At 49.8% G+C, this 12,316-nt stretch overlaps 1 protein-coding gene across 2 annotated transcripts in view; it reads left to right on the top strand.

Annotated features, from left to right (window-relative positions):
* TRAF3 (TNF receptor associated factor 3) overlaps nucleotides 1–12,316 on the top strand; it is a 117,355-nt gene that overhangs the window by 91,683 nt on the left and 13,356 nt on the right. Inside the window, exons 7-9 of one of the 2 annotated variants that reach the window (XM_024758536.1) lie at nucleotides 6,678–6,758; nucleotides 9,427–9,501; nucleotides 11,143–11,235. In XM_024758536.1, the coding sequence (XP_024614304.1) occupies nucleotides 6,678–6,758; nucleotides 9,427–9,501; nucleotides 11,143–11,235 (249 nt within the window). The remainder of the gene's footprint in view (nucleotides 1–6,677; nucleotides 6,759–9,426; nucleotides 9,502–11,142; nucleotides 11,236–12,316) is intronic. The other variant, XM_024758545.1, reaches the window with a different exon arrangement.

Here is a 12,316-nt window from a genome sequence, read left to right on the forward strand (position 1 = left end):
TTATCCTGCAGTATTGAAGTGCAGCAGTCTCTCCTGGAGAGAGATGAGAATTTAAAATGTTTTCACGCCTCCATTATTTTGGCACGGTTTTATATTGTACGCATGTTAGAATCCGATCACTTATATGTAAATCAAAGAGAAACAGGTGTTGGGATGGAGGACAAACTTTAAAAAGAGTCAGTGGTGTAGAGACCCTCAGATATTTGTCTGTTTGTTGAATACGTATTTACTGCATACCTACTGTGTGCTGGGCACCGTTCTAGGAGCTGCAGGTTCAGTGGTGACCCTCATCTTCCAGTGGGACGAGATCATAAGTACTATGAAGACAAACTGGTAACAGGGGAGGAGGGGTGATCAGGGCGGGCCCTTCTGAGGCAGTCAGGACGATGCAGGAAGAGCACTGGGGCAGAGGGAGCAGCAGCGGGGGAGGCTCAGGCTCCAAGATGGAGCAGACTCAGCAGGTAGATTTCCCCTTGCACAGAGCAGAGGCGAGGTGCGAAGTTGACGGTGGGGGGCAGCCTTGAGCAAGTGACAGATGCGGTCATAGTTAACGCAGAGCCAGTGGGATGAGCTTGGAGGATGCCCAGCGTTTGTAACTAGAGCAGCTGGACCAACCGGAGTGTCCTACCGAAGTGTGGCTCAGGGGAAGAGAGGAGGCTTTCGGGGGGATAGGGAGTGGTCTGGGCCATAGGTATGTGTAAATAGGTGGTACTTGCAGCCCTGGGACTGGAGCGAGTAGAGAGAAGGGCCAGAGTCGGAGGACAGAGGCCTGGGGCACATGACGCTTACAGCATACTAAGAGGGGGAGGTCGCCCGGCAAAGGCGTAGCCGGCGTGGAAGGGTCAGGAGAGTGACATCCCAGAGGCAGGCGGAGCTGCAGGGTGTGTGGCGCGGGTGCTCCTGAGAGGCTGGGCTTGGAGGGGCTGGGAATTGGCTGCCGGCCGAGGCAGGATGGCGACTGGTGGGTCACCAGATGGGAGGGGACCGTGGCAGAGCAGCCAGGCGTGAGGGCCACAGTCGAATTCCTGGTGGATATTCGGGAGTACTTTGACCAAAATTTAGGAACAGTTTTCTTTGTTATTCTGTATGAAATGAGATGTATTCTACAGTCTCCATTTTACCTTACCTTGTATAATTTTCCTTTGTCTGGGATTCTTCCGTCGTGAAATCTGTTCCCTGTATGATTCTCTCGTCGTTTCCAGTTACTAGTAACCTTTAACAGCTGTGCCCTCCCCTTTGAAAACTAGCAGTAGTGTTTCTCATTTCTTCAGTAATTAAATTCAAGTGAATGAGACGGTGCACCCAACAAGCAATACTCCTGACATTACACATGTTACTATGTTGCTATCGAAGTTACACTTTGCTTCTTGCCCAAAACCAATTACCTTTATTTGCAGGATAGAATCCAGGAATTAATTTTCATCTGAGAAAGAATTGTAAGCATGTCAGTTAAACAGCCTATGAGTAACCAGCTCTGGGCTCCAGCCGAGGCTTAAAGAGGTTGGTTTTGGAATAACAGCATCACACAAGGAGTCATGAGACATTTGTTGACTGCTCTTGGGCGCCAGACCCTGAGCTAGTTGCTCAGGACACACAAAAGTAGATTGCAGTCTCTCCCCTTCCTTTCACGGTCTGGTAGGGGAGACAGTCAGATATACAATTATGTGCATGGTGGTATGGGAAGAGACAGTTAAACATGGCCTGATAGGGTCCAGGAGGGCTTTGGAGAGGAGGTGGCGTTTGCTCTGATCTGGGTCTTCAATCTGTTGACTGCAAACAGGAGAGAGAGACACAGCAGGTGCAGAGGCACAAAGTGGTAATTACCAGTTTGGGACCTGAGTTGTGCAAATTAAATTAAATTAAATCTTACTGTGCTTTTGTGATGAAAACTTTTAAAACTGTTTTATCAGTGTTGACGCTGCAGCGTGTCTTGGGGCAGATGTTACTTTCTGTCCACCTGTGATAACTGTGAGAGGCGCCCTGCGTGGGCTCGCTGCTTGTGCGCCAGCCGCCGGCTCCTGGGGCCCTCGGCGCTGGCAGGCGGCCACACCTATCCGCCCTTGCTCACCCACCTGGAAGCGGCCAAGACTCCCCCCGGGCCCCCGCCCTGTTAGCAGTGGTGGGATCTGGCTCCCAAGTCTTGTTCTTTCAACCCTCACAGTCTCATCCTCTCAGGCCTTAAGGTTATTTTTAAAAAGAGCCGTTGCTTAACTTAGGCCTGAAGCCCCAGTTCATCCTGACTTTCCTCCCTGTCCTGCGTTTTGTGGTGTGACAGATATATCAAGTGTTGATAAAATATAGGTTGATAAAGCGCCGAGACTCCAGGGACTTTGCCTTTCCAGCTCAGGAGGTGCGGTTCAGTCCCTGGTTGGGGAGCTAGGATCCCGCAGGCCTCGCGGCCAAGGGGCCAGAGCAGAGGACAGAGGCAATGCTGTGGCAAAATTCAACACAGAGGGCTTCCCTGGTGGCACAGTGGTTAAGAATCCACCTGCTAATGCAGGGGACACGGGGTCAAGCCCTGGTCCGGGCAGATCCCACATGCCACGGAGCAACTAAGCCCGTGCGCCACAACTACTGAGCCTGAGCTCTAGAGCCCGAGAGCCACAACTACTGAAGCCCGTGCACCAAGAGCCCGTGCTCCACAACAAGAGAAGCCACCGCAGTGAGAAGCCCTTGCACCGCAATGAAGTGTAGCCCCTGCTCACCGCAACTAGAGAAAGCCCACATGCAGCAATGAAGACCCAATGCAGCCAAAAATAAATAAATTAAAAAAAAAATTCAACACAGACTTTAAAAATGGTTCCCATCAAAAAAATCAAAAAACGCACTGACTCTCTGGACCGTTGCAGTTCATGTGAGCATTTCTTTTCTATCTTTAAACCATGGAACCGGTAGCTATTTTCAAGTTGTTTTTTTTAATCTAATAGCAGAATTTAAAGTATCAGAAAAAAATCTCTTCTTTTCCATTTAGCCCAGAAATTATCGAATATCATTCTCTTTAAACAGTTCTGTTAATTTGTGAACAGTCAAGAATTGTAAAGATCTCGTTTTATGGGAACGTGTATACATTTGGCCCTTGGATGACACAGGGGCTGGGCGCAGACTCTCCGAGCAGTCTCGAACACGAGTATAACGTTACAGTCAGCCCTCCTAGCCGAGGTCCCGCGTCCACAGCGTCAGCCGACCGTGGGTCGGGTAGTGCCGCAGTGCACACCTAGTGAAGAAAATCCGCGTGTACGTCGGCTCACGCAGTTCATACCCAGGTTCAAGGGTCAACTGTGTACTGTAACGTACAGGTACAGCCACTTTGGCAGACACGTGGCAGTATTTTATTAGGTTGAAAACTCACGTTCCCAACTAGCAGTCCCTCTCCTAGATGTTTAAGAGAAACTGTCGCACAGGCACTGCAGAGAGTATGTCGAGCATAACCAGAGGAGCAGAGAGATCTGGGCACGATCCAAATGTCCCTCTGCTGGAGAACAGACCCATCACTTGTAGCGGACCCCATGGACAGTGTGCCCAGCAGGGAAGGTTGTATGACAGCAGTGACAGTGGAACCCACGAGTCCACTTATGCGACTCGTGGATTCGCCCGCCCGAGGAGCGTGGGGTTGAGCCAGGTCGCAGAAGGGTCGAAAGGCGGGATTCCGTGTTCACAAAACTCAAAAGCAGTCAAGACGAAACAGTATCTCACCTGTTACACATACATGTGTAATGAAACCTTTTTTTAAGCAAAGGAAGTAAAAGCGCAGATTCAGCCTTGTGGTTTTAGTCGGAGAAGGCGGGGGCGAGGCAGAAGAGGAGCCTGCAGGGGATGGGCGCTGGTTACATCCTTGTCCCTGGTGGGTGCTCACTACGCACTTACGCTTTATGGCCCACACACGCGTGATACCCGTTCTCTGTGTGTATCAAAGTCACATTCGCTTTGACAGGCAGGACAAATTTCATTAATATGCGAAGAGTTCTTACATATCGACAGATTAACAGGTTTTTTTTTTTTGGAAAATGGGTGTATTATCTTTCTTTGGCTGTCATAACAGAGTACCACCAAGTTGGTGGCCTAAAACAACAGAAATTTGTTCCCTCACAGTCCTAGAGGCAGAAGTCTGGATCCAGGGTTGCCTCAGGGCCGTGCCCCTCTAGAGGCTCTAGAGAAGACCCCTCCCTCACCTCCCCACCTCCTGGGAGCTGCGGTCCTTGGGCTCCCAGACTTGCGGCTGCACCGTTCCGACCTCTGCCTGCATGTCCCCATGGCAGTCTTCCTGCTGTACGTCTTCTCCTCTTACATGGACAGTGTCACTAGGTTCAGGGCCCAGCCTAATCCAGGGTGGCCTCTTAACTCGTTACATCTGCAGAGACCCTCTTTCCTAAATGGAGTCATGTTCTGAGGTTCCGGGGGGACATGAACTTCAGGGGTCACTGTTCAACCCACTGCAGGGACAAAAGCTATGAAAGGTAATTCACGGGAAATATAAATGGTTAACATAAAAAACATACTAATAACTACACATCATTAAAGAATTGCAAGTCATACTCATTGTTTTTCACCTGTCACTGTCAGAGATGGGAAAGTTTGATAGAATTCGATTGGGGCCGTGCGTTCTCACTGCAGTGAGGGTGGGCTTGTGTAGGCTGATTGGAAGGTAGGCTGGCAATACCCCTCCAAATCCCTTTTTTTTGTTTTTGTTTTTTTGTGGTACGCGGGCCTCTCACTGTTGTGGCCTCTCCCGTTGCGGAGCACAGGCTCCGGACGCGCAGGCTCAGCGGCCATGGCTCACGGGCCCAGCCGCTCCGCGGCCTGTGGGATCTTCCCAGACCGGGGCACAAACCCGTGTCCCCTGCATCGGCAGGCGGACTCTCAACCACTGCGCCACCAGGGAAGCCCCCAAATCCCATTTTAAATGCTCTACCCTTTGAAAGAAGGGTAAAGAAGCCCATTTCTAGACATTCGTCATTTGGACGTCCTTGCACAGATCTGCGAAGATACACAAAGCTATTGATGGGAATGGCCTGCGGGCCCCCAGCCTCACCTCCTGCTACCCCCTGCTCTGCCCTCCCCGGTACACTGCCCCCACCCCTGGTTCTTCCTCAGAGCGCCGTCCCAGGCCACCACCCCCCGCTGCTCACACCCGGCCCCCCTACCGCAGTGGTGATTATCTGTTTGTCCTGGTCAGGCCACCCCTGACACCCAGGGCAGGCCTGGCCTGGTGAATGAAGGCGGGGTTGAGGGCAGGCTCAGGAGGGAGGCGTGGCATCCATGGAGTGTCGGCCACGTTAGTTCTCCGGGCCGGTGACGGATTCTGTCCTCACAGATGCCCTCTGAGGGAGGGCTGGTCATGCCCCCTCTTACAGGTGAGGCAGAGAGAAGCTGTTTGGCCGAGGTTTCCCCCTGAAAGGCGTGATGGCACCTGGGAACTCAGGGTTCTGAGCGCGGCCAGGCATCCGTCGGGGGTCCCCACTTGGGAGGTGCTGGTCAGGCTCAGCCCAGTCAGGTGATTTTTGCTGAGTTCGGGACAGCCGTGGGCTCACCCACCGTGGGCCCTGCAGGCCTCTGGGGACCAGGCCCCAGAGCAGAGCGGCCGCGTCCAGGTGTCCTCTCCGCGCTGCACAGCCCGCAGGGCGCTGGTCCAGACGAGGGACTTCAGATGGTGTTGCACCTGGCTCCAGGCCTCCCCGGAGGAGAGGAGTGTCCTCTCGGGCGCCGTGTCCTTGACCTGCATGCCTGCCAGGTCAGACGGCCTGGCAGCCAGCGCTGCCCCAGACACACCTCAACAGCGGCCTAACTGGAGGCCCAGCCAGGAGAACTGGGAGTGTCCCAGGGCCTCAGAGGAAAACCCGCCAGATTCTCTTCTTGCCGAGGGATGCCACCTCCGGGAGCCTGGCCTCCCACGGTTGTGTTACGTGGCAGGTCTGGCTCTGCCTGTGTCAGTCTCCCTCCAGCGGCCCTTTGTCATGTGTCTGGAGGTGCTCTCCAGAGCCTTGGGTTTGATCTCCTCGTGGGAGCTCTTGCCTGCGCTTCACTTGTGGACAGGTGTACCGGACAGGTGCCCAGCAGGTGCCTGGGGCACCGAGTTGAACAGTCACCGTCATCCAGGCTCTGTGTTGAAATCTGTGCCATCCAGAGAAGGGCTACACCAAAATGTATCCACGTTTACCACGCACTAAAGGAAGATCAGCTATCAGGACAGTAATTTAAATACCCAGTAGATCACATTGTTTTCAGGCCTTGAGAAGCATCATTTCCAGACCCCAAACTGAGAAGCCAGAGGAGAACTGTCCTTCTCTCCAACCAGCAGAGGCTGGGCCCTGCCATCCACCTGCTGTGTGAGGGAGGCCAAGGCCCAGCCTACCTGGGCGCAGGTGTCAGGGAAGCATCAGCAGAGGGGACACAGCTAGAGGGAAGCTGCCGTGAGGATGCCCCTCCGGTGGGCTGTGCTCCCATGAGTGGCCCCGACCAGTCACATCTGAGTAGCTCTTGTGAGATGCATTCTTTTCGGCACTCAAACTTGTGTAACATAGCGACCCATCCAAGTGTGATGTGAGTCTTGTGACTCAAGGACATGACCATGAGCAGAGGGCTTCCCTTGGGTCATTGTGGGGACGCTGGGAAGGCTGGTGGGATCTGAGGGAAGGTGGACTGTGTTTCAGAGTTGGCAACACTCTCTCTTTCTCCTTCAGAAACACGAAGACACCGAGTGTCCCTGCGTGGTGGTGTCCTGCCCTCATAAGTGCAGTGTCCAGACCCTTCTGAGGAGCGAGGTAAGGGGCGTGGCCGGGCCTGTGCAGGAGCTGGGGATCCTTCAGGACCCCGCTCCTCCCTTAAAGCTGAGGTCAGCAGTTTTCACAGGTTGTGATAGTGATACTTCCGGTACAAAAACAATGAAAACCCTCATGCTGTTTTTGGAAGTCAGATATTTCAGAAACAAACAATTAAAAGCTACAAAGTGGTAAAGTCAGAGCAAAATATTAAGAATTGAGAAAATGGGAATATCTACAATGCGAGCAAAGGTGACACTTTTTAGGTTTAAATCTGTAAACTAGGAATCACTCTAAGATTATCTCAAGGAAATCGGTTAACTTAGAAATACTCCTGAACCACTTAGGCCACACATGCTGTACAGGACCTGTGCCGGGGGGCAAGTGGGTGCAGGGGTGGTGCCCACACTTCAGGGGCCGCTGGGAAGGCACCTGGGCAGCCTCCCCCAGAGGCTGTGCACATCACGCTACCCTCGGGCACACTTGCTTTAAGGCAGGTCGATTTTGCAGTAACCTCATTTTGATCAGGATATATCCAGAAGGAACAATTCCAAGGATTCTTAATGTTTTCGCATCTGATCCTGACCTGGACCCCCTCTGGTCGGTGTTCTGGGCACCGTCTGGGGCTCCTATGGGCTCGGTGGGTGCGTGCCCCACCCCCAGTCCCCACGCCCGATTCCCTTGGTCCTGGGTTCTCTGATCTGAGGAGCCTGCTCACCTCAGCCTTTTCAGCAGCCTGGAATTTTACACCTGGATATGGGGGAGGGGAGCTCAGTCTCTCACGTCCATGACAGCGAGAGGACCCGTGTGGGCCGAAGGCCACTCTCACTGAGGTGCACCCTCCGTGGACGTTGACTCTGCTGGGCAAGGGCAGGGTCTGGACTGGCGACGGTGGTCTCTGGGCCCCTGAACGTGCCTCTGGGAGCGGCAGGGAAATGCACGTAAATTGTTTCCACAACTGGAAAGTCCCTCTGTTAAAGTGAATGTATGAAGAGTCTGTATTGTTGAAATAATTTCCTGGGTTTTATATACCTTCCTAAATTTTTACTCACTCAGGGCTGTCTATATTCGGGGCAAAAGCTGCCTCCATTTTGCCTCTAAGTTATTTTTATTTTTAAAAATCTTTAAACCTAAACAAAAATACAAAAAACTTGAAGCCTGCATTTATCTTGGGTTTCTGGTGAAAGGTGCTATTGGTTTACAGATGATTCTTGCTTTTATCCCCAAGCTCTGGTAAATTCTGTAGGGCTCTGAGATTAATGATGATAAAGCCAGTTGGAAAAAAGTGCAGCCCTTTCAGTTAGTGCACTGAAAATGATGTCAAACTCGACATGACCCTGGTTTTAACATGAGGAGTGTTAACTGGTTAGATTCACGATTGTATTCATGGCACTGAAAGAATATGTTTTAAAATTTTCAAGCTGATGGTACTACGCACACGGTGTCCTTTTGGGTTTCTGCGCCCGTCACCTGCAATGTACCCTTGGGGTGCTTCCCTCCAGTTGCAGGCCAGAGCCTCTGCGGCCACCACGACCCCGCCCTGGCTCAGACCTTCCGCAGGGCTGGCCTTGGCCGTGGTCAGGTGGGTCCCTCAGGCGGGAGGGCCGTCCTGTGAGCCGCTCACTCCTGTCCTCAATACTGACTGAAGGGAGAGGAATGTCTTTGTCCTGGAGGACAGGAGGAGAAGGTGGAGAAGCCGCCTGCACCCACCGGAGTGACACATCCTGCGAGCCTCCGGGAGTGCGTGTGCGCTGGCTCGCGGGGAAGCGCGTTCCCGGGGCCGCTGTGCGCCACGCTCACTGGCCACTCTCCCAATTCAGGGTCTGATCGCTTTCTATAAAGAAGATCCATCCCTAGAGCTTCCTGATGAGAACTTCTTCAGTAAAGAAAGAAATTATCCTTAAATTGTATTAGCCTAACACAAAACACTGTGTCTTTAAAATGTAGATGTTTCAATTCCCTTTACTCTTGAGGGGGTACCGTAGGTGGTTTTTATTTGATGATTTGCTGACATTTAAGCTGAACACAGGGGTTTTTCCTTGCAAGGGGAGTTATCCTCTCCCAGCCCCTCCTAATCGTCCTCCATGAACTGGAGGTAACCATCGTAAGATTCATGTTGTTAGAATGACCTTAGAGGTCTTTGAAAAGCTACTTGAATTTCTGGCCATTACAGAGGGAAGAAAGTCTTTTCAGAAGTACTGAGAGTAATGGTGCATTGTGTAAGCTTGCTTTGGAAAGATATTTATTTTTGTGTACTGTATATTAGGTGTGTGACCCAGTTGCATCCTGAATGCTTTCTATTTTTTGTGTTTCATGCAATTTTTGTTTATAGTCTTTAAATGTGCATTTCAGTTTATGTTTTTTTTCCTTTCTTTTTAAAATTCTGGCACTGCAGACAGCATGTCGCAAAACAACTTGTTCTAAAGAAACTGCAAGTTTAAGAAATGTTATTGTAAATGTATTTCTGTATATTGGTGTATATATGTGTATACACGTGATGATACTGTATATTTACTGCATATAAGTCTAGGAAGCAGATGCTATATACACACCTGTAGCTGATAAACACCATTCGTAATAGTACAACCCAGATGCTATCTGTGCCCTTGATATGTTTGAACATTTTCATGCAAACGTTCGTGCCGCAACTCACGTCTCTTTCCCGTTGCAGTTGAGTGCACACTTGTCAGAGTGTGTCAATGCCCCCAGCACCTGTAGTTTTAAGCGCTATGGCTGCGTTTTTCAGGTCAGTATCCGACATTTGTCCTTCCCAGTCACTGACATTCCACCATGAGAGAAAGTTTTTCTATTAACATTTTAACATGCAAGCTCTGGGCTTTCAGTTTTGCCACGGAACTGAGTCACCTGCCGCACGGGTGACGAAAGCCACGTGCAGCGGACGTGGGTGCTCGTTTTCCAGGCCGGGGGTGTCGTGAGACTTGAGGTAGACACCTGTGCTGAGGGGGAGTTAATGCATTAGGAGAACGATTACATTCAAAACCAGTTAGTGAATGGGACAAGCAGGACTGACATTCGGTGGGGTTTCTAGGTAGATAGTTATGGAATTTGAGCTGTTACTTGAATGTAAGTCACTGGCAAACTGGACGTGGTTTCGGCAGTGTGTGCATGAGTGCACAGTTGTGAGGATCGCACGTGCGTGTGTCCAGAGTGCATTCCATGTACATGCCACGGGCACGGGCCCGGAGGGCCATGTGGAGAGGAGGTCTCTGCCACTGCCACACCTGGGCCGTGAGAAAGCTGTTCCTGGGTTTTTGTTTTTGTTTCTGTTTTTTTAACACATCTGAGATGGCTAGTGAATTTGAACTAGTTTTCATTTAAATGTATATCTTGACCTTAGAACTATCAAAGGGCAGTATATACTCTAATTAAAGTATTTTGTATTTGATTTTTATGTATTATCAATACATTATTGTGAAATCAATACAGAGATATTGGCATCTCAGTCTTTTCTTAGAAGGTAAAAAGCCTGAGAGTAAGAATGACTGTAGCTTTCCCTTTGCTTCAGTCTCTTATGAGACTGAGCCCTCACCACTGTTATGTCGTATGTACATATATATCATTCATTCTGTGTATGTATATATATATGTTTATATATAGCAATACTTATATCAACATATATATATGACTATTCTATGTACAGAGTACATGTTTTGGAGATCATTAAAATGCTTTCTGTGGCTTTTAAATATTCCAGTTTCAAAACAAATTATATTCTTATACCAATTACTTTGTTAAATATCTGAAGTACTGTTTCCCACGCTTATTGCTGACTCTAAGATGGTCTGCATCTTATGTACTCTGTAGGTTGTTTATGTTCTGTATGTAACTTTCTAAGTATACATAGGACAGTTAGGAACAGTAATACAGTGTATTTCACTGGTAAGTTAATACTTTAATAAACCATTTAGAATCTTACTTTGATTACATATTCACTAGATTATTATAGCAGCTTCTAGCTATGACTTGCAGGTGTCTAAACATTTTCCATTTATATTTTAACGCAAAAAAATTTTAGGGAACAAAAATGATATATCTAAAATTTAGTTTCTTGATGTTACCAGTATGAAACGTAGGTAAGAAGGCCCTTGATAAGAAGCTTGAGGAGTGAAGCTCACGGCCTCGAGATAGTTGTTGTAGAATTCGCAGTGTCTCGGCTTTGAGCTGCTCCGTTCTTCTCGAAACAGCCTCCTCACCTGCACACAGTAGATCAGGGGCCACTGAGCCCTCCTGAGGCTGGACATCCCCTGTGAACCGTCCACGAATAAGTCACCCCCGCCTCGTGTAGTGCTGGATTGAGGTCGGCTGTGAGTCTCTCTGACTTCGGCGGAGTGAGGTTGGGTAACGCGTTGCCTCTTTATTCTCGCAGGGGACAAACCAGCAGATTAAGGCCCACGAGGCCAGCTCCGCGGTGCAGCATGTCAACTTACTCAAAGAATGGAGCAACTCTCTAGAGAAAAAGGTACGACGCACCACCTACTGCTTTTGTTGGTTTTTAATACTTTCTTCAAATTATTTAAAGAAGAAAACCTTGTTTATAGTTAGTAATGGATTTTGCATAAAAGAAACAGCATCAAGAGTGTCAAAAAGTAAATTGTCTTCAAGTGATCCTGAGTTTATAAATGAAGCTGTGTGGTTTTGTTAGCTTGCTCTTTGGGTTTTTTTTTGTTTGTTTATAAATTTATTTACTTATTTATTTTTAGTTTTGACTGCATTGGGTCTTCATTGCTGTGAGCAGGCTTCTCATTGCGGTGGTTTCTCTTGTTGGGGAGCACGGGCTCTAGGTGCGTGGGCTTCAGTAGTTGTGGCACGTGGGCTCAGTAGTTGTGGCTCGCGGGCTCCAGAGCGCAGACTCAGTAGTTGTAGCGCACGGGCTTAGTTGCTCCACAGCATGTGGGATCCTCCCGGATCAGGGCTCGAACCTGTGTTCCCTGCATAGGCAGGCGGATTCTCAACTACTGTGCCACCAGGGAAGTCCTTGCTGTTTGTTTTTTAATTGCCAAGCAGCTATGAAGTGGTTTTTTTAAAAAAAAAGAAAAACAACACATTGTGCTTCTCTTAGAATTGATCTAGGACAGGGATTGTCACTTCCAACCCCCGTCCACCCCGCACCCCCTCTTTTTGTAAATAAAGCTTTATTGGAACACGGCCACACACACTCATTTTCGTATTATCCGTGGCTGCTTTGCACCAGGACGGCAGCATGAATGAGCAGAGATAGAAACTGTACGGCCCGCACAGCCCCAAAAACTGTTCTCTGGCTCTTTACAGAAAAAGCCTGCCGACCCCCGATCTGGAAGGTCACCAGTGTCACCTGCTTTACCATCCTCTGTCTTCTTGGAGACGAGGAGAGGACAATTGCACATCGCGAGTGTGACTGTTGACCATGGGTGTTGGGGGACCACGCAGCCCCTTCCCGGACACACCTGCTCTCCTGGGTGTCTCCTCGAGGGGCCCCAGCTGTGGGGTCTGGACTCCTGAGCAGGCCCCCGCCCAGGTAGCACTCCTTCCTGGGGAGTTTGTCCTGTGGTGCTCAGCCCTCG

Source organism: Neophocaena asiaeorientalis, unplaced genomic scaffold (assembly GCF_003031525.2).
Source record: "Neophocaena asiaeorientalis asiaeorientalis breed wild unplaced genomic scaffold, Neophocaena_asiaeorientalis_V1.1 scaffold476, whole genome shotgun sequence".
NCBI lineage: Eukaryota > Metazoa > Chordata > Mammalia > Artiodactyla > Phocoenidae > Neophocaena > Neophocaena asiaeorientalis.